Source organism: Budorcas taxicolor, chromosome 11 (genome assembly GCF_023091745.1).
Source record: "Budorcas taxicolor isolate Tak-1 chromosome 11, Takin1.1, whole genome shotgun sequence".
In the NCBI taxonomy this organism is placed as follows: Eukaryota; Metazoa; Chordata; class Mammalia; order Artiodactyla; family Bovidae; genus Budorcas; species Budorcas taxicolor.
In genome coordinates this window covers 165,208,019-165,235,455 of record NC_068920.1, presented here as the reverse complement: position 1 = coordinate 165,235,455, position 27,437 = coordinate 165,208,019, and the positions used below count along the sequence as shown (strand labels likewise).

The following is a 27,437-nucleotide window of genomic DNA, read 5'->3' as shown; positions in this document are numbered from 1 at the left end:
CCTGATGTGGAAAATTTCAGCACAACTGAAAGGAGGCTCAATGAATTGAAACAGAGCTTAGGGAATGATTTGAGGACCATTCAGTTAGAAACTATAAGAGAAGGGTCTTGAGAGGTGGAGGGCTGTTTGATTAGATTTCCTGAAAGAAAGCATGGGGAGAAGGAACAATATATGAAGTTAGAATGGCTTAAATTTTTCCAGAATCGTCTTAAAATTCCAATCCTTACATCCAGGAATCCCAGTGGATCCCAGGCAAGATGAATTAGGAAAATGGCATTTTCTCTTACAAGATTGTTAAAGAATCCAGAGACAAAGCCAGTTGCCTTCAAAGGAGATACCACAGTGACATCGAAGTCCAGAGACTGAAAAGCCATCAGTGGCTGAGAGGGTGTCATTACTAGCCTAGAAGCCTGCGCCCACAGACGCTGTCTTTCAGGAGTGAGGGGCGGGGTTCCCCTGGTGATCCAGGGGCCAAGACCACGCTTCCCAGTGTGGGGGCCGGCTGCAATCCCTGGTCAGGGAACTAGACCTCGTATGCCACAACGGAGAGATCCCACGTGCAGCCAGGGCGGTATTTTTTAAAGCCCAAAACTTGGTGGCTTATGTACACAGCTCGGTTGCCTTGTCATGTCCGAGTCTTTGCGACCACACGGACTGTATGTAATAGCCTGCTAGGCTCCTCTGTCCATGGGGTTCTCCAGGCAAGAGTACTGGAGCGCCATTTCCCCTCCAAGGGAACTTCTCGGCCCAGGGATTGAACCCACGGCCCCTGCATTGGCAGGTGGGTTCTTTACCACGAAGCAAGCAACACGTTCTCTCGCCATTTCTGTGGGTTAGGAACTGCTGGCGGCCTGAAAGTGCATGAGTCTGCGGCAGAGGCGGTCCTCAGGGCTGCAGTCTTCTGCGATGCTGAGTGACCGGGGAGGACTCGCTCCCGAGACGGCGTGTCTGCACGCTGTCAGCGGGCCTCCCTTTCTCGTCTGCTGTGGCAGTAAGCCTAATGAGGATGAGGGTGCTGACCTTTCGGGGAGTGGAGTAGAGCCCAAATGTCACGACTGCGGAAATGGGGGGGCGGAGCCGAGGCACTCTCAAGTATAATTGTTCACAAGGTGGGAAAAGACGCCAACTGTATTTATTTCACTAAGTCTGTAAGTTACAATAACGGAGAACCAGGTAAGGTAATAGCTAATGGTATACCTTTCCCAAAAAAAGGGAGGGGCAGGGAAATGAAGGAGAAAAGGGAAAAGAAATTCAAATCTAGAAGAAACAGTGTAAAACTCAGAAAACACATAAGATTGAAGAAATATATTACTGTTCATGGTATATGTGAATAGATTGGTGAGTTATCAGATTGGGTTTTAGAAATTCAGATAGGAGCTGTTTTAAGAGACACACCTGAAATATAATGATACCAAAACAATAAAAAGAGAAAAACCCAAGCAGTTGTATTAATCTAAAACAAAATAGATTTTAAGGCAAGAGATGTTAATAACATTGAAGAGAGTAACAATCTCAAAAAGTTTAATTTACCAGGAAGACACAGCAACCCTAAACTGTAAAATACAGCTCACAAAGATATGCAGACATCTGACCAAGGAGGACACACAGACAGCGGATAAGCGTGTGACAAAACGTTCAACATGATCAGCCATGAGGAAAATGCAAATTAAAACTACAGGGAGAATGGGTGCACCCCAACCAGAGTGGCTGATGTGGAAAGCTGGAAGCGCTGCAAGCTGGCGAGAATGGGAAACGGCCACTCCCTCGTTACTGGCCGGTGTGTGCAGTGATGCACCCACTCGAGAATAACTTGGTCATTCCTTTCGAAGCTAGAATCACCACATGTGATGGCTGATTTCACATGTCAGCTTGACTGGAGTGTGGTTCCCAGTCCTTGGGTTACAACACAGAGGTTGCTGTGAAGGCATGTTTTAGACGTGACTGACTTCTACATCAGTGACCTCTGAGTTAACCAGACTGTCCTCCATAACGTGGGTGGGCCTCGTCCAATCAGCCGAAGGCCTTCAGAGAAAAGACCGCAGTGCCCCCAAAGGAAGGGGGTCTGCCTGCAGGCTGCCTCTGCACTCAGGCTGCTACACCGGGTCTTCCTGGGTTCCAGCCTGCTGACGAGCTTTGCAGACTTCAGACTTGCTGGCTCCCACAACTGCGTGAGCAGTGCTTTACAATAAATGTCTGCTTCTCCCCCTCTCCTTCTCTCCCTCCCCAAATATATATTCCTACTGGCTCCCTTTCGTTTCTCTGGGGCACCCTGACTAATACATCATATGCACAGCGATGGCATTCCTGGGTGCTTTTCCCAGGGGAACAAAGGCTTGTTTTCACGCAGGAACATGTACGAGATGACTCACAGCGGCTTCACTGCTCATCGCTCCCAGCTAGACACGGCTCAGATGTCCTTCCTTCTGCGGGTGTCTGTTCGGACACTGGTCCAACCGCACCACAGGATGCAAGTCAGCAACAAGAAGGAAGGGACTGCTGGGAACGCAGCAACGTGGGTGAGCCTCGGGGAAGAGATGCTGGCCGGGGAGAACCAAAGTCAAGAGGACACGTGACGCGTGACCCACCCCTGTGCCAACCGGGGAACAACAGGGCGGAGCAGGGCGGCTGGGGCGCCGGGAGCTGGCGCAGGGCTCCCTCGGGGACAGCTCAGCTGGGTTTCCTAATTGTCACGGTGGTTACACAGGGCTCCACACGGGATAAAGCTGCAGAGAGCTGCACACGCACGCCCGTGCAGGTGGAACCAGTGAGATGAAGTGAGCCCCTCGGATGGCGCCGCTGTCGGTCTCCCGGCTTTGCTACTGTCGTTCAGCTGCCGGGTCGTGTCTGCCTCTTTGCGACCCCAGGAACGGGAGCACGCCAGGCCTCCCCGTCCCTCACTGTTTCCTGGAGTTTGCCCAAGTTCATGTCCACTGAGTCTGTGATGCCATCCAACCATCTCACCCTCTGCTGCCCTCCTCTCTCTCCTTTTGCTATCGTACCATATGTTTATATGCACATGTATGAAACACATATGTATGTTATACACGTATGTACAGCAAGACTTGTCAGAACTGTAAAGAAATGTCAGCAAACTCATCATCACAGTGAGAACATGTCTCTTGACTAGTGACAGTAGGTTTGGACGCTATTGGTAATGGTGATGTAGTGCACAAATCCAATGCACTCACTCGCCGGAGAACACACAATCTTCTCCAGCACACGAGGAACATTTCTATCTCTTTGTGACCACACGCTGGGCCCAAAACCCAGTCCAACAGATACCAGAAGGCTGCTTGCAAGCCAGCTACACGATGAAACCACGATGCAGGCACCTCAGACAGAAGCCCAGGAGCTTCCCCAGTGGTCCAGTGGCTGAGACTCCAGGCTCCCAATTCAGGAGGCCCGCGTTCAATCCCTGGTCAGGGAACTAGGTCCCACGTGCCGCAATGTAGACCCAGTGCAGCCAAATAAATAATTTTTTTTTAAAGCCCAGACTTCTGGGTTTTAAGACACACACACTTCCTCAGAAAAACAAACCCAAAACAAAGCAAAAGCAAAAACAACCAAAAGAAAAAAAAAGGGAAAAAGGAAAAACATGAAAAAAGAAATTAAAAAAACCCACCCATATCCAAGCAATTCGTGTGTCAGGTAAGAAATGGCAATGAAACTGGAAAAAAAAAAAAAGACAAAACAGCATGCAGCGAGAGCAGAGACCAGAGGGAAACGTGCACAGACAGTCAGACAGTCACATTAGGAGAGAAGAAACGTGCACAGTCAGACAGTCACATTAGGAGAGAAGAAACGTGCACAGTCAGACAGTCACATTGCTGCTGCTAAGTCATTCAGTCGTGTCCGACTCTGTGCGACCCCATAGACGGCAGCCCACCAGGCTCCGCCGTCCCTGGGATTCTCCAGGCAAGAACACTGGAGTGGGGTGCCAGTTCCTTCTCCAGTGCATGAAAGTGAAAAGTGAAAGTGAAGTCGCTCAGTCGTGTCCGACCCTCAGCGACCCCATGGACTGCAGCCTTCCAGGCTCCTCCGTCCATGGGATTTTCCAGGCAAGAACACTGGAGTGGGGTGCCACTGCCTTCTCCAACACTCACATTAGGAGAGAAGAAATGTGCACAGTCAGACACTCACATTAGGAGAGAAGAAAGGCGTGTAAAGCATGAATTAAGCATTGAACTTCAGGTTCTGGAAGAAGCAAGAGCCGATACAAAGAATACAGAAGAAACTATGACAGGTCAGTTTAAGACATTTTTGCTGAGTGCATATATGTGCCTGACAGGGCTTCCCAGGTAGCACTAGCGGTAAAGAGCCCGCCGGCCACTGCAGAGGCCTAACAGACACGCGTTTGACCCCCGGGTGGGGAAGATGCCCTGGAGGAGAGCATGGCAACCCACCACAGTATTCTTGCCTGGAGAATCCCATGGACAGAGGAGCCTGGTGGCTAATGGGGTCACAGAGTCGGGCATGACTGAAGCGACTTAGCACACACGTGCTTGGACCTGACCCCTCTCTCGATGCTGGGTAACAGCTGCTGCTGCTGAGTCGCTTCAGTCGTGTCCGACTCTGTGTGACCCCATAGACAGCAGCCCACCAGGCTCCCCCGTCCCTGGGATTCTCCAGGCAAGAACACTGCAATGGGTTGCCATTCTGAGTATAAATAATAATGATTAGAGGAGGAATTCGTGAAATAGAAAACAAACATCCAAGGACCTCCCTGGCAGTCTCGGGGTCAAGACTTGGTGCTTGCAGTGTGGGTTTGCCCCCTGGCTGGGGAACCGTGCTCTCACATGCATTATATGAAACATCAACAAAGGGGCAAAAACTTGACTGAGAAAACTCACAAAGTGCAGAAACATCTGGCTGGATTAGTGAAGAATAAAAGACATAAACCAAACAAAATGTTGTTAGGAATTAAAAAAAAAAACACAGAAATAACAACAAATGCCGCAGAAATAAAGCAGACAGTAACAGGAAATTTTAAACAAGATCACACGAATCCACTAGCCGTGGATAAACACCTCATGGCAGACCCAAAAGGCGCAAAGGATAGAGCAGAAAACGGACACGTCAGACTAGTCAAGAGCTTCCGTGATTTCACCGCAAAGAGCTCATGGCCAGAGTGTACATAAAAGCCGTGCAAATTAGCAAGGAAAAGACAACCATCCCCGGACAACTAAAGATTCAAACGGATGCTTCACGGCACTCAGGAAAGACTCGGCTTCTCTAGTAACTGATGAAACAGCACGAAAAGCTCAAAGAGGTTTCTTTCTCGCCAGCGTCTCAAAAACCTGAGAGTTGCAGGGGGGCTTCCCTGGAGAGACCTGGCGGCTGAATGCTTACGAATCCGCCCTGCAATGCTGGGGACGTAGGTTTGATCCCTGGTCTGGGAACAAAGACCCCTCCTGCCTTGGGGCAACTAAGCACATGGACAGCAGCTCCTGAAGCCCGCTCGCTTCAACCAGAGCCCATGAGCCACAATGGAAGACCCCCATGACCGTGACGGTCTCACATGCTGCAACTGAGATCCGACGCAGCCAAATAAACAGTGTTTTTTTAAAAAATCCAAGAGTTGCAGAATACCAACCAAAACAGTGGCGTGTGCCCTTGAGATCACCAGGTGGCGCCGCCTTGCTGTAAACCGGGCGTGTTGGCGGGTGACGTTGAACGCACGTGCGCTCTGGTCCCCGGCCCCTAAACTCTTCCCCAGGGAAAGGCTCGTGTGCAAGTGTGTGTAGCAGCAATCTTAGTGAAAGCAGCCTGACGCCAGGACCACGAACACACTCAGTATGAAATGTGAGGTTTGCAACACTCGTACCTGAAGACAGTGCTTCACGCGTTAGCGTTAGGAATCTCAAAACTCCAAAGGCAGTGGAAGAAGCTAATTCCAGAAGAGCATTCCAGCACATCAAAAAAAAAAAAAGCAGGAAAAACAGCACAATAGATTATTTAGAGATGCGTCGAGGGGCGGCAAGCTATAAACAAAAGCAAGGGAGTCACCAGTACAAAGGTCGGGGCAGGTCAGGCGGTCAGGGCTCTGTGACCGCCAGCCACCCCCGAACAGGACTCCTCCAGAGGCCCGGGGGCTGCACCTGCCATGTGCCTGCGTCGCCTTGCGAGGCACCCCTCCCCGGACAGGCAGCGGGTCCTCCCCACACAGCGCCGTTGCTCACTGTGCACACAGTCTGGGGCGCCTGGTCTTCAGAAGGGTCCCGGCAAACATCCGCTGAGTGACTTCTCGAGCACAGTGAGTGGCGAGGAGTTTCAGCCACAGGATGTGGTGGCTTCCCACGAGGAGATGGAGGCAGGGGCAGTGGAGGCCTTGACCTCTGGGACCCCCTCCCTGGGAGGTCTGGGTCCTGCGAGGGGGGCAGGTTGCAGGCCCTCCCCCATGGCCTCTCCTGGCACCTCACTGCAACCACATTCCTCTGCCTGGAGCCAGGGCCAAGCATGTGGAGAACATCTGGAGCCCCACCTCTGCCGGGGTTCCCGGAGGAGGCCGGAGCCGCCTCCCGCCCGGTGGGCCCATGCCAGGGCCTCCTTGTCGTCTGCCCCCCAGCCCGCCTTCCAGAGTCCAGTGGTCGTGGTCAAAGGACGTCTCTGGGCCAAGAGGCGGTCCCGCCCGGCCCCTGTGGGGGAGAATTCACTCCCGTTCCCATCTCGCCGTGGCTGTTCCATGCCCCACTTCCTCCCATCAGCTCTCTCCAGGCTGGTCTGGGCCCTTGGCATGAGCACGGGGGCCAGGCCTGCGTCCCCGCAGCCCCCTCCACTCGGGCCTCGAGGGCTGGGGGGGCCAGGGCAGGCTGGCACACCAGTGTCTGCCAGGCTCCCTCTGGGCCGCCTTTGTCTCTTCCTTTTCAGCCTGAACTGCCAGCCTCTCCCTCCTCTGAACCTTCCGGGGTGGAAGAAGAAAGGGCCTGGGGTGGGAGGGGTGGGGGGAGCTGGCGGGAATCCGGGGCCTGGAGCCCTGAGCCGGCCGCACCCAGTGACTCTCTGCTGGCCCCAGCCAGGAAGGTTTGGGGAGGCCAAGCGAGGCCCCGGGGCTCCCACCCTTCCCGCCGGGTCCTGAGCTGGAAACAAGGCTGCATTGCTGGGCCTGAGACACCAGACCCTCAGCCTGGGCAGCCGGCCCAGTGAGCCTGATTGTCCCGTCCGGTTCCAGCCGGCTGTGCCACTGCCCAGACCCTGTGCCCATCAAAGGCTGTCCTTCTGGGTCCTCTCCCCGCCCACCCCTGTTTCTGGCACTCCGGGGTGGTCTTGCCACATAGTTCTCTGCTGTGGGAATTCCCATTTTGCGCAAAGTGGGGGTGGCCCTTGGCCAGGGTAAGGGGTGATTCTTGGCCAGGGTGGCATGCAGGGTGGCATAGGGATTCAAAGCATAGCAACCAGACGTGTCGTGGGGCGCAGGGGCAGAGCTGGGGCTTCGGCCAGTTGAGCACCTGTCCACCCCAGTGTGCCCACCGGCCGGCCTGCAGCCCCTCTCCCCCTCCCCCCAGCGGGATGAGGCCTCCTGTGTAGAGGCCCCTCCTCCCAGTCCAGGCTTCTGGGCCCCTGGGCGAGGGCCCTGCGCTGGGTGGGATCAGTGGCGGGGCCCCGGGCCCCTGAGCAGGGCCCCCTGTCTCCGTGGGACTGTGGGCCCCCTGCTCTGCTCTCTGCCTGCACCCTTACCAGTCTCCTTGGAACCGTGTGAAGTAGGTCTGGCTTCCCTCTGCTTGGCCCTCAACTCTCAGCTCTCAGCACCTCCAGGGCAGGCAGGCCCAGCCTGGGTCGTGCTGGGGCTTGACTGGCACGGTGCCCTGCCATGAGCCCAGGACTGAGTGGGCACCGCAGGCAGGTTGGTCCTCCCCTAGAGGGACCCAGCCGAAAGCCCCCGTGGTTCCTGTAGCTGTTAGTGCCTCCTCCTTCAGGATCAGGCCAGGGGAGAGCCGGCTCTCCAGAAGCACGACCCTCCAAACAAGCGTGCCCAGGAGGACCCCAGGCCAAGGCCGGAGAGGGCAGGGCGTTCTCTGGGTCCTGCAGGAGTGCCCAGCGGCCTAGCGTGGCTGGCAGGCTCTTAGAGGTTGGGGTGGGGGTCCGGTCAGGAGGGATGACTCTAGGGCAGAGCAGACAGGAAGGGGAAAGGGGGCAGCGAGCAGGGTTCCTGGGCTGCGGCCGGGGCGCCGAGAGGGGCGGCGCGGGTGACTCAGCAACCGAGACTCACCTGCGCTCTGGGCGGGCTGGAGGTGGGCGGGCCGTCCCGCCGTGGGCGTGGCCTCCGCTGACCGCTCCCCGCCCCGGGTGCCAACCCCACGGTCCCCCGACCTCGCTCAGCCTCCCGGCTCCCCGCCGCCGCGCCGTGCACGCCAGGCCCGCCTGCGCATCCATGGCCGGGAAGGCGCTGTCGCTGCTGCCGCCGCTGCTGCTGGCCGCCGCCGGCCTCGCCGGCCTCCTGCTGCTGTGCGTCCCCACCCGCGACATCCGGGAGCCGCCCGCCCTCAAGGTGCACGCTCGAGCTCCCGGGCGGCCCGGCGCAGTCCGCGGAGGCTCGGACCGAGCCGGGCCCGGCTGCGCCCGCGTGCCAGCCGGGACTCCGGGCGCTCCTCAGCCGTCCCGGCGGGGTGGGGTCCGGGCCCCTCAGCCGCGCTCCGGCCCCGGCCCAGGGCGCTGCAGCGGCGCTTCCGGGGGACGCGGTGCCGGAGGCCGAAGCGCCAGGATCTCTGCTCGCTGCCCCCGCCGCGGAGCCGTCTCGGAGCGGCCAACGGGGAGTCTCTCCGCACCCCCAGGGCGCCCAGGACGTGGCCGGGCCCGCGCCCCCAGCACACTCGGCCTCCCTCGGGGTTTGGCCCAGATGGGGTGCGACGGGCGCTGGGCCAAGGGACCCCTCCCCACCCTCGCCGCCGGCTCTCTCGGTGCGGGGGCAGCCCTGGCCGGTCCTAAAAAAAAGTTGGAAGGACTGGGCCTGGTTCCCCACCCGCCCCCGCCAGCCTGGACCTCCGGGAGCCTGGGCTCCGTTAACCCTCTACTGCGCTGAGGGCCAGTCTGGTGCCCGGGGGGACAGCGGGTGCTTGGGCGCCAGGCGCCGGGAATGCAGATGCAGGATGAAGGTGCTGTTGCCAGGGGAGACCCCCGGCTGGGGCGGGGCGGGGCGGGCGATGGCGGTTCTGCTCCTGGAGTTCCAGGGACCCCAGCAGGCTCCCCTTGCTGGAATGCAGGCCCCCAGGGCAGGTGCGGGGAAAGTGGCTCTGGCAAGCTGGGTGCTGGCATCTTCCAACCTGCAGGAAAGGCCCCTGTGGCGTTCCAGCAGCTCTGCAGGACAGTGCCCCCCTGGCCCTGCCCTTGAGGCCCAGGGACGGGGCCTCTGCTCATTGGCCAGTGGTCAGCCTTGGTCCTGGCTTCCCTGGGGCTTCTATTTCACATCCTCAGCTGGGGCAGAGGTCAGAGAGGTGGGATGGAGGGTGGGAAGGAAGGGCCAATCTGAGGGGCTCTTCTTGCTGCAGCCTGAGGACCTCAGGCCCCCGGCCAGGGCTCCCAGGGTGGCCCCCGACCCCTGACTCTGACCACACCCCTCGGGAGGCTCCTGCAGTCAGCGGGGGCGCGGCCGATGGCCCTCCACCTCCACCCCATCTCTGCCCACCAAGCTGTGTCCCCGCGGTTGTCCTCAGCCTTCTCGGAGCCTCAGAACTTCATTCTGAAGCTTCCAGTCTAGACACAGGGTGGGCCAGATAGCTGAGAGAGCCACAGGGCATGGCTTCACGCCCCGCCCCACCCCTAAGGCTGACCCCCGCCCCACCCACAGTATGGCATCGTCCTGGACGCAGGCTCTTCCCACACGGCCATGTTCATCTACAAGTGGCCAGCGGACAAAGAGAACGACACAGGGATCGTGGGCCAGCACAGCTCCTGCGACGTGCGAGGTGAGAGTCCCCTGAGCGCTGGGTGCCCCCGACCTACATGCCCACTCACTGTGGGGCCTCGGGAGCCCTCCCTGGTCTCAGCTTCTGCAGACTCGAGCCAGCAGACCCCTCTGCTTGGCGCCAGGGGGCCACTCTGGGCAGGAGCTGCAGGAGCCCCCCCAGAGGGAGGCTGCGTCCCTGGGCCTCGGAAGGGCTGTGGACAGTTCCTAGAAAAGAAGCCCCAGGGAACATCTGGAAGGTTTGGGCCTTGCCTGGCCCAAGATTGGCTCTACATCCCAGGCAGAGCAGGAAGGGTCCCGAGGAGCTGGTGGGCACACCCAGGCAGGCCCCTGGGGAGGCTGGGCTGGGTGGGCACCCCCAGTGCTTTGTCCGAGCACCTGTGTGCATACCCGCTGGGCAGGTGGCGGCTCGCAGACCGTGGGTGGCCACAGGCAGCCCTTTTATCTCTGAGCCGGCGTCTCTGATCATTTAAGCTGGGAGATTTGGTCTAAGCAGCTGCCTGGCTTGGGAGCACAAACGCCCCCAGTCCTGCCGGCCTGTGGACCACCTAGAGGTGCCCACCAGGCCCCTCCTGCTGCTCCCTCCAGGTGGGGGCATCTCTAGCTATGCTGACAACCCCTCTGGAGCCGGGCAGAGCCTTGTGGAATGCCTGAACCAGGCACTTCGGGACGTGCCCGAGGAGAGACACGCGGGCACGCCACTCTACCTGGGAGCCACAGCGGGCATGCGCCTGCTCAAGTGAGTGTCCTGCCCTGTCCGCTGACCTCCTGGCCCTGGGGGCCACGGCAGCCTGAGCCCGGGGTGGGCCCTGCACACCCCCCGCTGCAGCCCAGGGCTGGGGCCCCTCAGCTGGCTGGGCAGGCGCTGAGCAGCCCAGGAGCAGGATCACAGCCACCTGGGGAGGACTCTGAAGCCCTCCCTGTTCACAGCCTGACCAGTCCAGAGGCTTCAGCCAGCGTGCTCGCTGCTGTGACGCAGACGCTGACCCAGTACCCCTTTGACTTCCGCGGTGCCCGCATCCTCTCAGGCCAGGATGAGGGCGTGTTTGGCTGGGTGACCGCCAACTACTTGCTGGAAAACTTCATCAAGGTGGGCCCGGCGGCCAGCCCGATGAGCCGGGGGTTTGGGCACCCACCCGCTGGCTGACCCCAACCTCTACTTCCCACAGTACGGCTGGGTGGGCCAGTGGTTCCGGCCAAGGAAGGGGACGCTGGGGGCCATGGACCTGGGGGGCGCCTCCACACAGATCACCTTCGAGACGGCCAGCCCCACAGAGGATCCGGCCAGTGAGGTTCAGCTCCGGCTCTACGGCCAGCGGTACCGAGTGTATACTCACAGCTTCCTCTGCTACGGTCGGGACCAGGTCCTGCGAAGGCTGCTAGCCAGTGCGCTCCAGGTATCCTCTACTGAGCTGCCCTGGAAGTAGGGCTCAGGGAAGATGGGGTCCAAGGGCCCAGAGCAGAGCCTGAAGGGTGGCCAGAGCGGGCTTCTCCAGGAACCGAAGTCGTGCTTGGATCAGCTGGAAGGACAGGTGGGCGAGAGTCCAGCATGAGCAAAGACTCGAGGCTGGGGGTGGACCTGGTGAGTAAGGAGGGCTGGGGCCAGCTCTCAGAGGACCTGGACTGCCTGGCCAAGCGCTTTGGGTTTTGTCCAGCAAGCGACGGGGAGCCATGGATAGCTCATGCATTCAGAAGAAACTCTGTCCTCTGAGGAGGCCCTCCCAGGGTCCTAGGGCGGGGGTGGCCGGTAACGCTCGGAGCGGGACTGACACGCACCCTTGTCATTCCCCAGACCCACGGCTCCCACCCCTGCTGGCCGCAGGGCTATTCCACTCACGTGATGCTCCGGGAAGTCTTCGAGTCGCCCTGCACCGCCGCCCAGCGGCCCCGGACCTTCAACAGGAGCACCAGGGTCAGCCTGGCGGGCAGCAGCGACCCCACCCTCTGCCGCGGCCTCGTCTCCCAGCTCTTTAACGCCTCCTCCTGCCGCTTCTCCAGATGCTCCTTCAGTGGGGTCTTCCAGCCCCCTGTGGCCGGGAAGTTTATCGTGAGTCCAGAGGACAGGAAAGGGGTGGGGGTGCCGTGCCCTGAGGTGCCTGGGGTCTGGTCACAGTGTGACTGTACCCACGTTTCAGGCCTTCTCTGCTTTCTTCTACACGATGGACTTCCTGAGAACGGTGATGGGGCTGCCTGTAGCAACTCTGCAGCAGCTAGAGGTGGCTGTGGTCACCGTCTGCAACCAGACGTGGAGTGAGGTGAGGCCTGCGCCCCCATTCCACCAGGGCTGTGTGGGGTGGGGCTGGGTTTCTGCCAGCCAGCGTCAGGCCTCCCGATCTTTCTTTTGCTCTGTGAGTAGAGGGGTGTGGGGATACACTGCCAATCAGACTTGAAAAGTGGCCAGGCTACAGCCAGGAGCCCAGCAGTCAGATGAGATGGGACTGAAGAAGCCTCTCTGAAGCCTGACCCTAGATCCAGGATCTGCAGGGTGGAGGGGACAGGCAGTGCAAAGGCCCCGGGGCAGCAGGGAGTGTGGAGTGAACAGGGCAGGGAAGAGCGTGGCTGGGAGAGTGTGGGAGAGAGCAGACGACCCGGGGAGAAGTCGAAGGACCCGGGGAGGCTCAGCAGGAAGAACAGGCAGGGCTTGGGGGAGTCAGGAGTGGAAAACAGCTGTGCTGGTCCCAGGTGGAGTAAGATGGAGGGGTCTGGACCCGCGGAGGAGGGGGTGATTCCTGAGAAACCCTGGCGTGTCTGTGAGGCTCCTCCTGCCCTCTCTGTGCCTAGTCCCGAGCAGACTTGGGGAGGTGCGGAAGTGGGCTCAGGAGGCAAGCCCAGGGCCCGGGGCCAAGCCGGGAGCTCCTGCTCCCCTGATCTCTCCAAGCCCACTGCAGCCCCCCTCCCTGGAGGCCACGCCGCTGTCCCCTGGCCGGCAACCTCACAGGCACCCGGCGGCTGCCATCCAGAGGTCACGCTGCTCCTCCCCAAGGGAGGGCCCCGCCCGCTTCTTTCTGGGACCTGCAGCCCCGCGCTGCGTTTCTGTGTCTGGTGGGGCAGAGACCTCCGGGTGGTCGCTGGCCCTAGAGTCTCCCACGTGCATTCCAGCTGCAGGCTCGGGCGCCGGACGACCGGGCCCGCCTGCCCGATTACTGTGCGGGGGCGATGTTCGTGCAGCAGCTGCTGACCCGCGGATACGGCTTCGACGAGCGCTCCTTCGGAGGCGTGACCTTCCAGAAGAAGGTGGGAACCCGGGAGCAGAGGGGCGGGGCCGCCCGGGCCTGGGTGCGGAGGGGCGGGGCCGCCCTGGCTGCGCAGAAGCTCAGGCCGCACCTGTGGCCCGCAGGCCGGGGACACTGCGGTCGGCTGGGCGCTTGGCTACATGCTGAACCTGACCAACCTGATCCCCGCTGACCCTCCTGGGCTGCGCAAAGGCACGGACTTCAGCTCCTGGGTCGTCCTCCTCCTGCTCTTCGCCGCCATGCTCCTGGCCGCGTTTGCCCTACTGCTGCACCAGGCGCGCGCCACCAAGTCGGCGCGCACCATCTAGGGGTCCCCAGCGCCAAGCCTCCCCGTCTCTATATCCCCGCATCCCTCCCCGACCCCGCCACCAACATCTCTGTCCCTAATGCAGCGCAGGATCAAGACTCAGTGCCCACGCCGACATCTGGCTGGGACGGGCAAAGGGAAGCGAACCCAGCCCCAACCCCCCAACACCAGCCTTGGTCTCACCTCCAGGCCTCCTGCTCCCCCTCTTACTGAGGGTGGGGGTCCTCAGCCTGTGAAAGCAGAGTCGGGTCTCCGGGAGTGGAGTTCTGAGGGCCCCCTCCCACCCCAGGACTGGGTATTGGGGGAGGGTCATGGTCACAGCCCAGGGCCTACTTGTACACATTTTTTAATATTGAATAAAAGGATTTTCGTAGAGCAGTGGAGAGAATGTCCACGGGGCAGGGCCTCTCTGTCGCCTCCCTCCCCACCCCAGCTGCGTTGGCTGCACAGGCTGTGCTCTGGTCCTAGGGGAGGACCCTGGCTCTTCCTACTTCCTTCCTCTCTGGGCTCAGGCTAGGGGAGCACAGACCCTGGTCCCTTGCTGCACCACCGTGGCCTGGAGTAGCTGTCAGCTGGCTGCTCTAAAACAGAGTCCCTGAGACTCCTGCCAGACTGGAGCCTGGGCCCTGGTCTCAGGTTGGCCGGGGTGGGGTGGGGATGGCAGACGAGGGAGTGAGTGGGCCCAGTGATGGCCTAAGTTGCAGGCAGTGCTCAAGGGGGCTTCCCCGGCGGCTCAGTGGTAAAGAATCCGCCTGCAATGCAGGAGGTGCAGGAGACATGGGTTCAGTCCCTTGGCTGGGAGGATTCCCTGGAGAAGGAAAAGGCAACCCACTCCAGTATTCGTGCCTGGGAAAACCCCATGAACATGACTGGGCACGCAGGCCTCGCCGGCGGTGCTCAAGACACTGAGGGAGGTGGGGGGAAGGAGGGGGCAAACCTCCCACAGGAGGCGGGTGGTGTGGGGGGGAGCCAGGGCCAGGAGGGACGCAGGGCCCCACTGCTCAGGAGGATGAGCCTCGCAGAGAGCCTGGCTCTGGCCAAGCCGCACAATCCACACAGACTCCACCTGCCGCTCGGGCAGCCCCTCCCCAGGCCCTGTCTCCCTGCATCTCTCCACCCCCCTCCCCCACGTTCTGGGAAGTGAGCTCTGACACTATTTCTGTCTAATCAGTGCCTCGTAGGGGACGGGGGCGGTCCTTGTTCTGCTTACACACACACTGCACACACCGCCCCCCCCCCACGCACACCCCACACACACCCCACACACACGTCTGCCAGATTCTGAGCATTTCACAAACCTGCGGGCCACCAGCCCCGTCTTCGGAGTTCCGAGACTCCAAGGGGCGAGAGGCGCACCGAAGGCGGAGGGGGCGGGGGAAAGCCGCCCTCATCTCTCAGGGACGGGAGCCGGGGAGGTTTCCAGGTGGGACGCGGAGGCTGCGCTCCCAGGAGGCAGTAGGTGGGGTTAGGGGGTGCACCCCAGTGCGTGCCGTCCTGGGGCATCCCGGAGCCACCTGGGCACCGTGGACAGCTCCCAGCTGGCTTTCAGCAGCAGTTCCAGGTCACTCTTGCCCCCTGGTGGCCTCACCGGGAGCGGCCGGGCTAGTCCTGCGCGCCTGTCTGTGCCTTTGCCGCGTGTCTGAATGCCCGGTCGGCCTCCGGGCACACCTGCGCGTCCCCGTGCGCCTGCCCTGCTCTGTGCGCCTAATGTGCCTCCAGACCCAGGCGGATCCTCCGCTCCAGGAGGGGGGCTGGGGGTGGGTGGCAGTTATCAGCCCGAGAGGGACCGGCTGGGGAAGGGCATCCCAGGGAACCCAGCCCCAACCAGTGCCCCGCCTGGAGAAGGTCCAGGTCGCAGAGGTCGCAGAGGCGGAGGCGCCCCGAGGGCTGGCGGCGGGGTCGAGCGGGGGCTCGGAATCGGAGGGGGGCGCAGCCTGACGGCGGTCCCGCCTCCGCAGGTGCGGCGCGCAGGCGCACTCCGACTCGGCGCCCGCGCCGCCCCCGCCGGCTCCTCTGCCGCAGCGCCGCCGCCGCCGCCTGTCTCCCTCGGCGCCCGCCTCCGGCCTCCGCCCCCTCGCCGCCGCCGCGTCCCCTGGCGCCCCGACCCCGCGCCCGGCCCCGGGCCGCGCGGTGCCATGCTGCCCCGGCCGCGGCGCTGAAGGATGGCGACGCCCGTGCCCCCGCCCTCCCCGCGGCACCTGCGGCTGCTGCGGCTGCTGCTGTCCGGCCTCGTCCTCGGCGCGGCCTTGCGCGGCGCGGCCGGCGGCCGCTCCGGTGAGCGACGCGCTGGGCCGCCGGCTGCGGGGCGCCCCGGGGTCGGGGGTCGCCGGGTGGGGCTTGGGCCGCGCGGCGCCGCGCTCACCCTCCCCGCCGCCGCCGCCGCCCTGGTCTGGGCCCGCGGGGCCTCGCAGGCCCCGGCGGCCCAGCCCGCGAGCCGCCGCGCCGGCCTCGCCTGGCCCTGCCCGGGTCAACAGTCCCTGGCGGGAAGGGCGCGGCGCCGCACCGCCGAGGAACTCCGCTGGACCGGGCTTCTCCGGGCTCCTTGGCGGCGAACGTGAAGCCCATCCGCGCCTTGTCTTTGTCTGGGTTCGTGAGCCGGTGGGTCGGTGTCGCAGGCGGGCTGTCTCGGAGCGGGCCGCGGCCTGGAGCCGGTCCCACGGGCGTTTCTCTGTGCGCGCGGCTCCGGTGCCTGCTGGCCTTCTTGCCGGTGGCCGTCCTGGAGTTGGAGCCGCAGTGCTGGCCTGTCCCTGCCGCTCCGGCGGTGGACATGCACCTTGCTTTGCTGCCGTGGTGGCGTCTGAAGTTTCCCGGGCGTCTGACAGCTCGTCTCAGGCTCCGGGGCTTGCTCGGGCCTCGCTGAGGGCAGGAGGAGCTCACAGTCTCTGCTTCCTCACTCACCCTCTGCCCTGCGGGGCCCCTCCGTTCCGTCTTCTGTGCCTGGCAGTGGGGGCACCCCCCCCCCCCCGGGGCAGATCATGCAGAGAGGGATGAGCCCAGGGTCCTGGGAGACCCTGCCACCTTCCCAGATGGCACTGAGGCTCCAGACTTCTGCAGGAACCCAGAATCCTGCTCGCACCCTCAGGTGGCAGGACCAGGGGGCTTTGTACCCAGGCCCCATTTTTCCTAGCAGCTCCACAGGAGAGGTGCTGCCTTTAGCCCACTTCACAGATGAGAAAACTGAGGCACAGAAGTGCTGTGACCAGTATGCAATGCGGCTGGGACGCTAACTTGCGCGGTGTGGTCTGCATGTAGCCTCAAGAGGCCAGAGCAGGGCAGGCTTCTTCCTGGGCACAGCACCCCTGGTCAGGGGCCTGGCCTGACCAGAGGAGGCTCCCAAGGAGGCCTGAGGGCCAGGGCATGGCTGGCCCGGGATGGTGGAGGCTGCCTGCTGGCGGCCTGGCTCCAGGGCGTACAGCATGGGGCCCCCGAAGAGACCGGGAGGCCGGGTGCTGCCCCAGCGGCTTGTCAGCTCTGTGCTCGCCCAGATGCGGGGCAGCGTGCCAGCCACTGTCCAGGTGTCGTTGTCCTGGGGCCTCGTTTGTGCTCTGATTAGAGCGGGGACCTTCCCAGGGTCAATGGGGAGCACCCGCATCTTCCCGGGGCAGGGGACAGGGAGTGAAGGGAGACCCCTGGAGCCCAGAACCGAGAGCCGGCTCTGGACCGCAGGCCCCTTGCCCTGGTCAGTGTACCCCGAGTTCTCAGCACCAGGGGCTGGGACTGCCTGGCTCCCCGGGAGCCCAGCTGTGGGTGGGGTCTAGACAGACCTGCTGGCCCAGGCTTAATGTTTAACTAGCCCCAGCCTTGGGTCCACCGCGCTGACACTGGTGCCTGCCGACCCAACTTGTGCAGGAGGTGGGATCCCTGGGAGGGGAGCCCCAGCCCACTTGCCCACCTGCTGTAGAAGCTGCTGGAACTTCCTCCAAGGGATACCTACAGCCAACGGGCTGTGAGTATCGTTACCAGGGAAACCAAGTCAGGCCAGCTGAAGTCTGGAGGACAGCCTGGGATGTCACCCTCCTGTGGGTGGGGGGGGCTGGGCCAAGGGGACCAGTCCTGGTCGTCCAAGATACCCCCAGCCCCACCTCCCCAGGCATGATTGACGGTCCTGTTGGGTCTCTCTGTGGCTCCCCAGGCTCTGCTGCTGAGTGACTGGGGCCAGTGTCCCAGGCCTTGAGACTCCCCAGCGTGGCGGTGCCTCACCTTTCTGCATCCAGAGAGGAGACTGAGGCTGAGAGGGCCACCGCCCTCCAGTGCCCAGCATCAGGGTGGGAGCCACGGCTGTGTGTGCAGGACGCTGAGGTCTGGGCCCCCAATTAGAAGCGGCCTCCCTGCTGCAGTCCCAGGCCCCCCCGTCCCTGGCAGCGGCGGCTACAGGAGTGCCCCACCTGGTTTCTGTTTGCGAGGCCAGTGAGCCCGGCAGACCCCATCCCAGGTTTCCCCACCCCAGCAGCCCCTCTCTGTGACAGGACGGGCTAGAAGGTAGATGTGGGGGGGAGCGACTGGATCTGGGCCGTCTCCCAGCCGGGCTTTCTAGGGCTGTAGGATGTCGTGATGGGCTTTGAGTGGTGGCTCTGAGTGGCAGCCCTGAGGGGATGAGACAGACCAGGGCCCCACCCTCTGTGGCTCCCAGGCTGGGTGAGAGGCTTGCTCTGGGTCAGCTTGAGGCCAGAAGCAGGGCTTGGAGGGCTGCCCGATCCTGCCCAGGAGAGCTCTACGCTCTCAGGACAAGGGACAGTTTCCGTGCAGAAAGCTGGCCTGGGCCTGGGCACTGGACTCTGGGGAATGGGTGGGGCGAGGGAGTTCCCATAAGTGTCAGGCCTGTTTGTCTTCCTGGTTCTGATCCCTGACGCAGGGGAGGCAGGGCCTGCCCAGAACAATGGCCGGAGCCTGGCTTGGCCAGCTCTGGGGTGGGGGCGGGGTGGCCAAGACGGCACCACTTCTGGGCAGGGGCTGAGTCAGACCCTCCGAGACCCTTTTCTTCCTCTGCTTCCTTCCCAGATGCAGCTGCCTGTCCTGGGAGCCTGGACTGTGCCCTGAAGAGGAGGGCACGGTGCCCCCCGGGTGCACATGTCTGTGGGCCCTGCCTCCAGCCCTTCCAGGAGGATCGGCAGGGGCTCTGTGTGCCCAGGATGCGCCAGCCTCTGGGTATGGCCCCCTGCCCCCCGGTACATTTGCTCCCTTCCTCGGCGCTCGGGGGTCCTGCACCTTGTGGGATGCCAGGACTCGCCAGTCTCCCTCCAAGTGGACTGGTGGCCCTTTCCAGATGGCACCAGTGTGGAGTTGGGCAGTGGGCTGGGGCCTGGGGCAGTCACCCTTCCCAGGGCCACCGGTACCCAGCATGAAGTGCCAGGGTGACCCCAGGAGAGACAAGGTCAGCGTTCCCCAGGCCTGAGTCTCCGCAGAGTCAGGCAGCCACCTCTCCACCCGCCGAGATGCCTCTGCTCTTTGCCCAGTGCCCCTTCTCTCTCCATCACGCACTCGTCCTGTCTGCTTGAGTGCCCTGGTGCTGCCCTGACCCAGCATCTGTTGGGATGGTGCCAGCCAGAGTGACTCCAGGTGTAATGGGGCATTACAGAGGGTATTGTGGGGGCTGAAGAGTTGGACAGGGTTGGGGGGGCTTCCTGGAGGAGCACGTCCCTGGCAACGAGTTGGGGGGTGGGCACTGAAGCCACGTGGTCTGCTCTGCGGGTGCTGAGTGTCAGAGTCTACTTGGCACCTCTGTCTGGGACGGCGAGGCCCATCCATAGCCCTGCCCCTGCAGCTGCCCTCCCTTCCTCCTGGTGCCCAGGCAGGGGTGGGGTTAGGACGGGGCTTCTCTGCACCCCCTGGGGAGTCCTGCCCCCTTGGCCGAGGCCCATGTGGCCCGGGTGATGCACTGTCCCTGCGTTCCTCCCGCCACTTTGTGGGAGGCGGGTGGGGAGAGGGCCGGCGCCCCTGTCCTGGCCTCTGCGTGTTACCCTAGCACTTGCCCCCTGCCTGCTTGCCTGGGAACTGCCGCACACACAGTTGCTTCAGTTCTCACCATGGCAACTAGGATGGCCAGGGCCCGCGGGCTGGCACCTGGTCCTCTGGCTCCGGGGGCCTAGGAGGAGCCTGTGGGGAGGAGACCCAGGCCTGGGGACTGGCTGGTGGATGGGCCTTCCCGCTGTCTCTGGGAAGGCCACCTGTAGCTGGTGTTGCCAGGGAGGGCCCAGGGCCTCTCCAGCTGATGGCCCCTCTCCCTCGCCAGGAGAGGGCTTGCACCAGCCCAGACTGGAAGAGGAGATCGACTTCCTGGCCCAGGAGCTAGCCCGGCAGGAGGCGGGGCGCCCTGGGCTCAAGGCCCCATCCCAGCTTGAGGGACAACAGCGGCCCCCGGAGGCGGGTGAGACCCTGACCCGCGCATCTGTCTGGCTCCCCACACCCTTGATCCCAGCCCGGTTTTGCTGTGCTAACTTGCCATCTCCCTGCAGCGGCCACCCTTGGGCTTTCAGAGCGAGGCCAGGGACTCGGCCTGGGCCTCCCCTCCACGCGGGGAGCCCCGGCGCCCACACCCCGCCCCTCCCTGGGCCCCGCCGTGTCGTCTGGGCCTGTGCACATGTCCCCACTGGAGCCGCGGGGCGGGCACGGTGACGGCCTCACCCTCGGTAGGTCCGGCCGGGCGGGGTGGCGGGATCCTGCCCCGAAGGCTGCCCTGACCGCACCCCCTCCCTGCAGTGCTGATCCTGGCATGCTGCGTGGCTGGCGCAGCCGCGCTGGCGGTGGCGGCTCTCTTCTGGTGGCGGTGAGCGCGGGGCGGGGTGGGGCCGGACAGGTGGGAGGGGCTAAAGGGGTGGGGCTGGTCTAAAGGGGCGGGGCTGGGGAGGGTGGTGACCCCGAAGGTCTCTTCGTTCCCCGCAGGCTGCAGCGAGACATCCGCCTGACCCAGAAGGCCGACTACACGGCCCCGCAGGCGCCCAGCTCCCCAGCTCCGCCGGGGATCTCGGTGCGTGGCCCCGCCCCTCGCCTCCCCGCCCCTTCCCGCCCCTCCCCGCCCCTCCTTCTTGGGCCTGACCCTCCCGCCCCACCCCCCCACCCCCCGCAGCCCGGGGACCAGCGGCTGGCGCACAGTGCGGAGATGTACCACTACCAACATCAGAGGCAGCAGATGCGATGCCTGGAGCGGTAAGACGCCCCGCCCAGCGCTGCCCACCCACCCACTCCAGGGCCTGCTGCCGCCTCCTCAGCCCTGCCCACCTCCACCCCGGCCTGCCGCCGCCCCTGCCCTCTACCCTGGGCCACGGGCACCTGCAGGGTGAGGGAACACCCAGCGATCCTGCCCCCCACCCAGGCATAAAGAGCCGCCCAAGGAGTTGGACTCCGCCTCCTCCGACGAGGAGAACGAAGACGGCGACTTCACGGTGTACGAGTGCCCGGGCCTGGCCCCAGTGAGTGCGGGGCTGGGGGGTGGGGGTGCGGGGCTGGGGGGTGGGGGGTGCGGGCCGGGGAAGGGGTGCAGGGGGAGGTGGAGGGGGATCCCTCCCTTGCTCTGGGCCCACCTAACGCCAACGTTCGCAGACGGGAGAGATGGAGGTTCGGAACCCATTGTTTGACCATGCCTCGCTGTCCGCGCCCCCGCTGCAGTGACCTGAAGGCTGACGCCCACCCTCTCGCCCACCCTCTCGAGGACGTGATCCACACTGGTGGGGAGGAACAGGGGGCCCGGCCTTTCCCATGAAAGCGAGGGTGTCCTGATGCGCGCCTGCTGTGGCTGGGGCCTCAGCGGCTAGGAAGCCCTCTCGGGGCAGACTCCTGCCTGACTGTGCCCCCTTGTTGCACCTGTCCCAAGTGTGGAACCCCCCCAATCAAGGGGAGGAGGAGAACCCTAGAGACCAGGCATGGATTGGTAAGACTGGAGACAAGCCAATTAAAGCACATTTCAAAGCTTTGGCTGAGTGTGTTAGAGACTGACCTCCCCCCAGCAGGGGGCCGTGGTGGGTGGACCCTGGAGTGGGTCCCCGGGCCTCTGCGGCACCCCAGCCTGGGAAGACCCTGTCTTCCTGCTGCTTGCTGGGGAAGAGGGCCGCGGAAGGGAGAGTATGGGTGCATGGCCAGGCCAGTTTAGAGTTAGCGCTTTTCCCTCAAACACCCCATCCTGTGTACGATGAAAAGGGCTGGGAGTGGGCACTGCAGATGCTGGCCAGTGGGCACTGAGGCCTTCGTTTCTGCCCTGCCTCCGCTGGGAGGGATGGGCTGCACACCTTGTCTCTGGGCTTATTGCGGGACCACGTGGACTCCCGGGCCCCTGTATGCCAGGCATAGGAACCTAGGCTACACACAGGCGTGTAGACCAGGGTGGACGCTGAGGCGACAGAGGTGGTGGGGTCCCTGAATGTTAGGAGGTACCTCTCAGTCGACCCCAGCCCCCTGCCGAGAAGCAGGAAAGCCAGTGGAGGGGAAGGTGACCTTCAGCTGAAGCCCCAGAGTGGGGTCCAAGGTTTGTGCTCAGAAGTGACGAGCAGACTGGGCTGGGAGGAGGGGCTTCTGGGGTCCAGGGAGCAGTGGGGGCCTAGTGCAGACAGGATGGGGTTCAGGCTGGGGAGGAAGGGTGGGTGGGGTTCAGAAGCCCCTTAGTGAGTCCTCAGGGCGGGGTCCCGAGGTTGCTGGACCTCTGGCTCCTGGTGCGGCCGCCCTGCAGGGGGTGGGCATGGCCCGCTTGGGGCAGTCTGGTCCCTCAGGTGGGGCTGGGCAGTGGAAGCCGGGTTGGCCCTTCTTAGACCTAGAGGCTCTCCTAAAGCAGTGTGTCTCTGGGGCTATGGCCGGCTATGGCCTTGGGCGGGCCCCCAGCGGGAAGCCACGGTGTCCCTCTGGTGCGCTGGTGTGGGAGATGGAAGGGGGTGGGGACAGGGAGCTGGCAATGAGCGCAAGGTGGCATGTGGGCAAGGCATGGAGGACCCCTGTCCCCTGCTACTTAGTCTGTGTCATGAGGGGGAACAGCCACAAAGAAAACTGCGGGGCAGAGAGGTTAAGGCCTCCCTTAAGGGTAAAGGCCAGTCACCGGCTGAACCCTGCAGACCCAGGACTGAAGGTTGCCCTGGAGCCCTGGGCTCGGTCTGTGGATTCCTGCAGCCCCTGCAGCCTCGTGGTGCTCTGACCTGGGCAGAGGGTGGCCACCCACATGCCCCGCTGGACCACTGACTCCCTCCGGACAGCAGTGTCTAGGCGGGGCTGAGGAAACACCCAGCTGCAGCCCAAGGGGCGCCTTGGGGCCAGAGGGCCAGAGCACACCTGTCTACTCCCAGGGCTGGCTCAGCCCAGCCAAGAGGGGCCACGGGCTCGGAGCGCCCCCTGGTGGCAGAGCTCGGCCGCGGGCGGGGACGAGGGCAGCAGGGGGAGCCTGCGCCGCTTTTCTCCAGGGAGAGTGTGAGGCCAGGGCTTTTGGGAGCCCCTTGGGGAAGAGGGGTGCACAGAGGCTGGCAGTTGGCCAAGGGGGCCCCAGGTCGGGTGCAGCTGCAGGGGCAGCAGTCACAGCAGGTGGCTGCCTTCAGCCTCACTGCGGACCACCCAAGGCCACCAGCCCCTCCAGCCCTCCTGCCCTTCCCGGCCACATCCCATCCAGGGGGAGCTCCAGGACCTGCCGGGCCCCTCCAGGGCCCTGCGCACCACAGCCTGCCCCGGCTTAGCCCCGGGTGCCACTGGAGCGGCAGAGGTGTGTGTGCAGGACAGGGGCTCCAGACCCGCCCACCTCCAGGCTGTCGAGGGCTTGGTTCGAGCAGCGATTGCAGGAGTTTGGCTGCTCTGCTTGAGCTTGCCGGGGCCAGTGGCGGGAGCGGGCACTGGGCTCCGTGGGGCCAAGAGCCCGGTGAGTGGGCTGAGGGGCCCGGTCCCAGCCCCTGGTCCCTCTTCCCTGACTAGCGGCTGACCCTGGTTTCACTGAAAAGGCCTCTGGAAGGGGGAGCCTCTTCCCTTGGGCCCTGGAGACCAGTTAGGGGCCCTCCAGGCAGGTCCCCCCGGTAGGCTGGCCCTGGAGCAGCGCCACATGCGGCTGGGCTGCGGGGTTGACCACATGTTCCAGGTCCAAGGTGCTCATGGGCGGCTGAGCCGGTGGTGAGTGCTTGCCTGCACCCCGTTGACTCTGGGGCCTGGCACCGAGCTGGCAGGAGGCCCCGCTTTCTCTTTGACTCAGGCTCACCCGGCTCTTTATTTTTTCCTCTGAGAATCTCTCATTCTGACCCATTTCTGGGCCAAATCCTGAGCCCCGTTTCCCAGCAAGCAGGTTCTCACAAGTGGGGCCCCAGCTGCCCCCCGAGCGGGTAGGCGTGCAGGAGGCCCCGGGGAGCATCCCAGTCGAGGGTGGGGGCGGCTCCTGCGAGTCCACCCAGGAAGGGAGTGGGCTGCGGGTGTGGCTGGGGCCTCTGGCAGAGCCCCCACCACCTGGCAGTGCAAACAGGAAGGGCAGAGGCCCTGGCAGCTAGGAGCCAGGTCACCAGCGGTCTGTGGGGGTGTCGGCTCCTTCCTGCCCTCCCCTGCTGCCCTCAGGGCGCCTGCCACAGGCGGAGGGGGTAGGGTCCTCGGGGGTGCCGGCCACCCTCTGCTCTGGCCAGCCCGATGCCACATCCACCCCTCGGGCCTCCAGATGGTTTCTGACAGTTCCCACAGCCCTCTCCCCACGCCCCCCACCCCCCAGTGTTGCACAAGAGCCTCGCCACCACCGTTGAGAGCCTTTGCTGGGGGTGAGGAGCCTCAGAGGGGCCAGACTGCCCCCTTCTCCCAGACCGGCCTCTGTCTCCCCCATGGGTGTGCTGATGGCTCCTCAGTTCCCGTCCTGGACACAGTCTGGTCCTCACCGGGAGACGAGAGCGGGGACAGGCCCGTAGTCCGAGGAGCCCAAGAGTGGACAGGGGGATGGGCGGCCCCCAGGACATCACGAGTGGCAGGCCTGGTGAAGGTTCCAGGCTGGAGTCCCTTCCACGGCACCCAACCTGCATCCTCCAAGAACCAGGCCAACCTGAGGCCCTCAGGACGCTAGCGCCAGGGCTGGGCCTTGCTGGCCACATCCGGCTGGGGCGAAGGAAGCTGGTGACCAAGAGCAGAGCGGGCTGGAGCCAGGGCAAAAGGGGAAGGAACTGGACCTCCACGCCTGGGCCCCAGGACTGGCGGACGGCGGGTGGGGAGAGGGCCTCTGGACTTCGGCCTTCCTTTTCCTGGAACAGGTGCCCACGTCAGGGACACAGCGACTCCTTCCCTTTCCAGCCTGGAAACCCCCTCCGTACTCCCCCACCCTGGGCTGTGGAGCCTGGAGGAAGAAACCCGGAGCCCCCAAGGGCAGCGTCCCAGCCCAGGTTCCTGCGTCTCTTCCTGGCCTGGCCAGACCCAAAGCCACCCAGGTTGGGGCTCCTGCAGACCGATGCCCTTGGTGGGGAAGGAAGGCGTGGCAGCCCCACAGCCCACCGGAGCCAGGCCCAGCCTGGTGCTGTCCACTGAGGGCGTGCGCTGGGGCCCTGTGTGGGCCCTGTGACAGAGCCCCTCCCAGGGAATCCAGGTTCTGGGACACAGGTGTCCTCAAGGCAGCAGGGCTAGGCGGCATGAAGAGGCCTGGCTAGAAGCAACGCGCTCGGGAGGAACCTCAGCCTCCCAGGTGGAGCTGAGCGCAGCGTGTCTGTAGCCAGAGGGTCTAGGGGCCCACCTCGGAGCTGAGAGGGGGGAGCGGGGGAAGTGGGTGATGACACAGCGCCGGGGGAGGCGGCGGCCCGCGCTCGGCAGCCCCGGGGAAGCACGCCTGCTCTCCGTGGCACCCCTGGCAGGGCAGTGGGCGGCCACTGAGTCCTCGATGTCAGGGTTGCCCTTTCCGGGTGGGGGCCATCTCTACTTGTGATGGCCTCCCTGTCTCTGAGGCCAGGCAGGCCCTCTCCTCCTGGGCCAGCTGGCGGGTCATCTCCAGGCCTTTCCAGAGGCCGGCAGGGGTTGGGGACATGGTCCTGGACCCCGGCTGGGTGCCCTTCCGGGAGCCGTCACCACCCCCCCCAGCAGGCAGGGGCCTCTCGGGGGAGGCGGTGTTTGGATGCTGGTGGTGTCAAAGGTCACTGGGGGCGGGACGGGAGCGGGAAGATACTCTGGTGGCCTTCCTCCGGAGCAGACGAAAGGAGAGTGTTTCTAGGCGGCGCCCAGCGCGGGGGAGCAGCTGTGGTTTCAGGGCGTTCCCGCGGAGTGGCAGCTGTGATTTGAGGAGCCGTGAATGCAGAATGCTGGTGAGTCTCTGGCCTTGGGGGAGGCCTGGGCTGGGAGCCCGGGGCCCATGATGAGCTGGAGGACACAGCCTCTCTTCCCGTGTCCCCTGCAGGGCTCAGCCCCACTCCGAGCCTCCGGGCTCTGGGGGCCCTGTCCGTGGCGGCCCTTCTCTCTGCTGTCTGGCTCTGGTGGCGGCTCGGGGCAGCCCCCGGGGGAGCCCCGGCCCCACAGCCCACGATCACCATCCTCGTCTGGCACTGGCCATTTGCCAGCCATCCTCCAGAGCTGCCTGGGGACACCTGCGCCAGGTATGGGGTTGCCCGCTGCCGCCTGACCGCCAACCGCAGCCTGCTGGCCAGCGCCGACGCCGTGGTCTTCCACCACCGAGAGCTGCAGGCCCAGCGGGCCCGCCTGCCCCTGTCTGAGCGGCCGCGGGGCCAGCCCTGGGTGTGGGCCTCCATGGAGTCGCCCAGCCACACCCGCGGCCTCGGCCGCCTCCGAGGGGTCTTCAACTGGGTGCTGAGCTACCGGCGTGACTCGGACATCTTCGTGCCCTACGGCCGCCTGGAGCCCCGTGAGGGGCCTGCACCTCCTCTGCCGGCCAAGCGTGGGATGGCCGCGTGGGTGGTCAGCAACTTCCAGAAGCGGCAGCGGCGTGTGCAGCTGTACCGGCAGCTGGCGCCGCACCTGCGGGTGGACGTGTTCGGCCGCGCAACTGGGCAGCCCCTGTGTGCTGGTTGCCTGCTGCGCGCTGTGGCCAGCTACCGCTTCTACCTGGCCTTTGAGAACTCCGAGCACCGGGACTACATCACCGAGAAGTTCTGGCGCAACGCGCTGCTGGCCGGCACTGTGCCCGTGGCCTTGGGCCCCCCGAGGGCTGCCTACGAGGCTGTCGCCCCGCCTGACGCCTTCGTGCATGTAGACGACTTTGGCTCGGCCCGCGAGCTGGCCGCCTTCCTCACCGGCATGAACGAGAGCTGCTATCGGCGCTACTTCGCGTGGCGAGACCAGTTCCGCGTGCGGCTGTTCAGCGACTGGCGGGAGCGCTTCTGTGCCATCTGTGCCCGGTTCCCCCAGCTGCCCCGTGGCCAGGTCTACCAGGACCTTGAGGGCTGGTTCCAGGCCTGAGCTCTGCCCGTGGAGGGGGGGAAGGGGAGGGTGGCTGGGGAGCTGGACACGTGGGTAGAGGGCTGGGTGTTGAAATCAAACCACCGGCATCCGACCCGACCCCCATAGGCAACGGCCGGGCAGATGTGGAGGCTGGGGTGGGGGACTGGGAAGCAGGGCTCGTCTGGGCAGCCTGCCTGGAGAAGGAGGCTGCTGGACATTGGAGTCACTCTGTGGAGGCAGAGGCGAGAGCAGGGAGGGAGGGACGGAATACAGGGTGCTCAGGTCCGTCAGGTGGACGGCCACACAGGCCCTCCGTCCCCACCTCGATCATATCTGAGAGGAGCGGGGGCTGAGAGAGGCTGGAGGCAGGGCCCTCGGGGCTGCAGACATGCCTCCTGAGGTCTGTGGGGGCAAAAGCCGGGCCCCTGACTCAGAGCTGGGGTCTCTTTGTCCCGGATGTGCAGTCTGGAGCCCGGCGTGCCACCCAGCCTGTTGTGCCCTGGGGAGGGGACACCAACCAATAAAGACACGAGCAGAGCACGCGTGGACTCTGCCTCCCCTGCGCCCCTGCCACCCAGGCCTCCTGTCCTGGCTGGATCCTGCCCCCTGCCCCCCAGGCTGGTCCTCCCGGCCTCCATCGCTGCACTGAAAGGCTCTGCAGCAGAGAGCCCGTCCTGACGGCCCCCACCCCGAAAGGCCCAGG

At 64.0% G+C, this 27,437-nt stretch overlaps 3 protein-coding genes across 3 annotated transcripts; all 3 read left to right on the top strand.

Moving 5' to 3' along the window:
* Nucleotides 1-8,092: 8,092 nt before the first annotated feature.
* ENTPD2 (ectonucleoside triphosphate diphosphohydrolase 2) lies at nucleotides 8,093-13,813 on the top strand. The gene is made up of 9 exons (XM_052649263.1): nucleotides 8,093-8,485; nucleotides 9,782-9,899; nucleotides 10,487-10,637; nucleotides 10,829-10,988; nucleotides 11,068-11,295; nucleotides 11,691-11,945; nucleotides 12,034-12,153; nucleotides 12,998-13,132; nucleotides 13,236-13,813. The coding sequence occupies exons 1-9, from the start codon at nucleotides 8,093-8,095 to the stop codon at nucleotides 13,437-13,439; spliced, it is 1,764 nt and encodes a 587-aa protein (XP_052505223.1). The 3' UTR covers nucleotides 13,440-13,813.
* A 1,776-nt stretch (nucleotides 13,814-15,589) lies between these two features.
* On the top strand, nucleotides 15,590-21,344 carry NPDC1 (neural proliferation, differentiation and control 1). Its single transcript, XM_052649176.1, has 9 exons — nucleotides 15,590-15,712; nucleotides 18,437-18,583; nucleotides 19,668-19,802; nucleotides 19,891-20,064; nucleotides 20,135-20,201; nucleotides 20,318-20,402; nucleotides 20,502-20,581; nucleotides 20,748-20,844; nucleotides 20,975-21,344. Exons 1-9 carry the CDS (start codon nucleotides 15,601-15,603, stop codon nucleotides 21,041-21,043), a joined length of 966 nt encoding a protein of 321 aa, XP_052505136.1. The 5' UTR covers nucleotides 15,590-15,600; the 3' UTR covers nucleotides 21,044-21,344.
* A 4,287-nt stretch (nucleotides 21,345-25,631) lies between these two features.
* On the top strand, nucleotides 25,632-26,752 carry FUT7 (fucosyltransferase 7). The gene is made up of 2 exons (XM_052649802.1): nucleotides 25,632-25,644; nucleotides 25,737-26,752. The coding sequence occupies exons 1-2, from the start codon at nucleotides 25,632-25,634 to the stop codon at nucleotides 26,750-26,752; spliced, it is 1,029 nt and encodes a 342-aa protein (XP_052505762.1).
* Nucleotides 26,753-27,437: the final 685 nt, after the last annotated feature.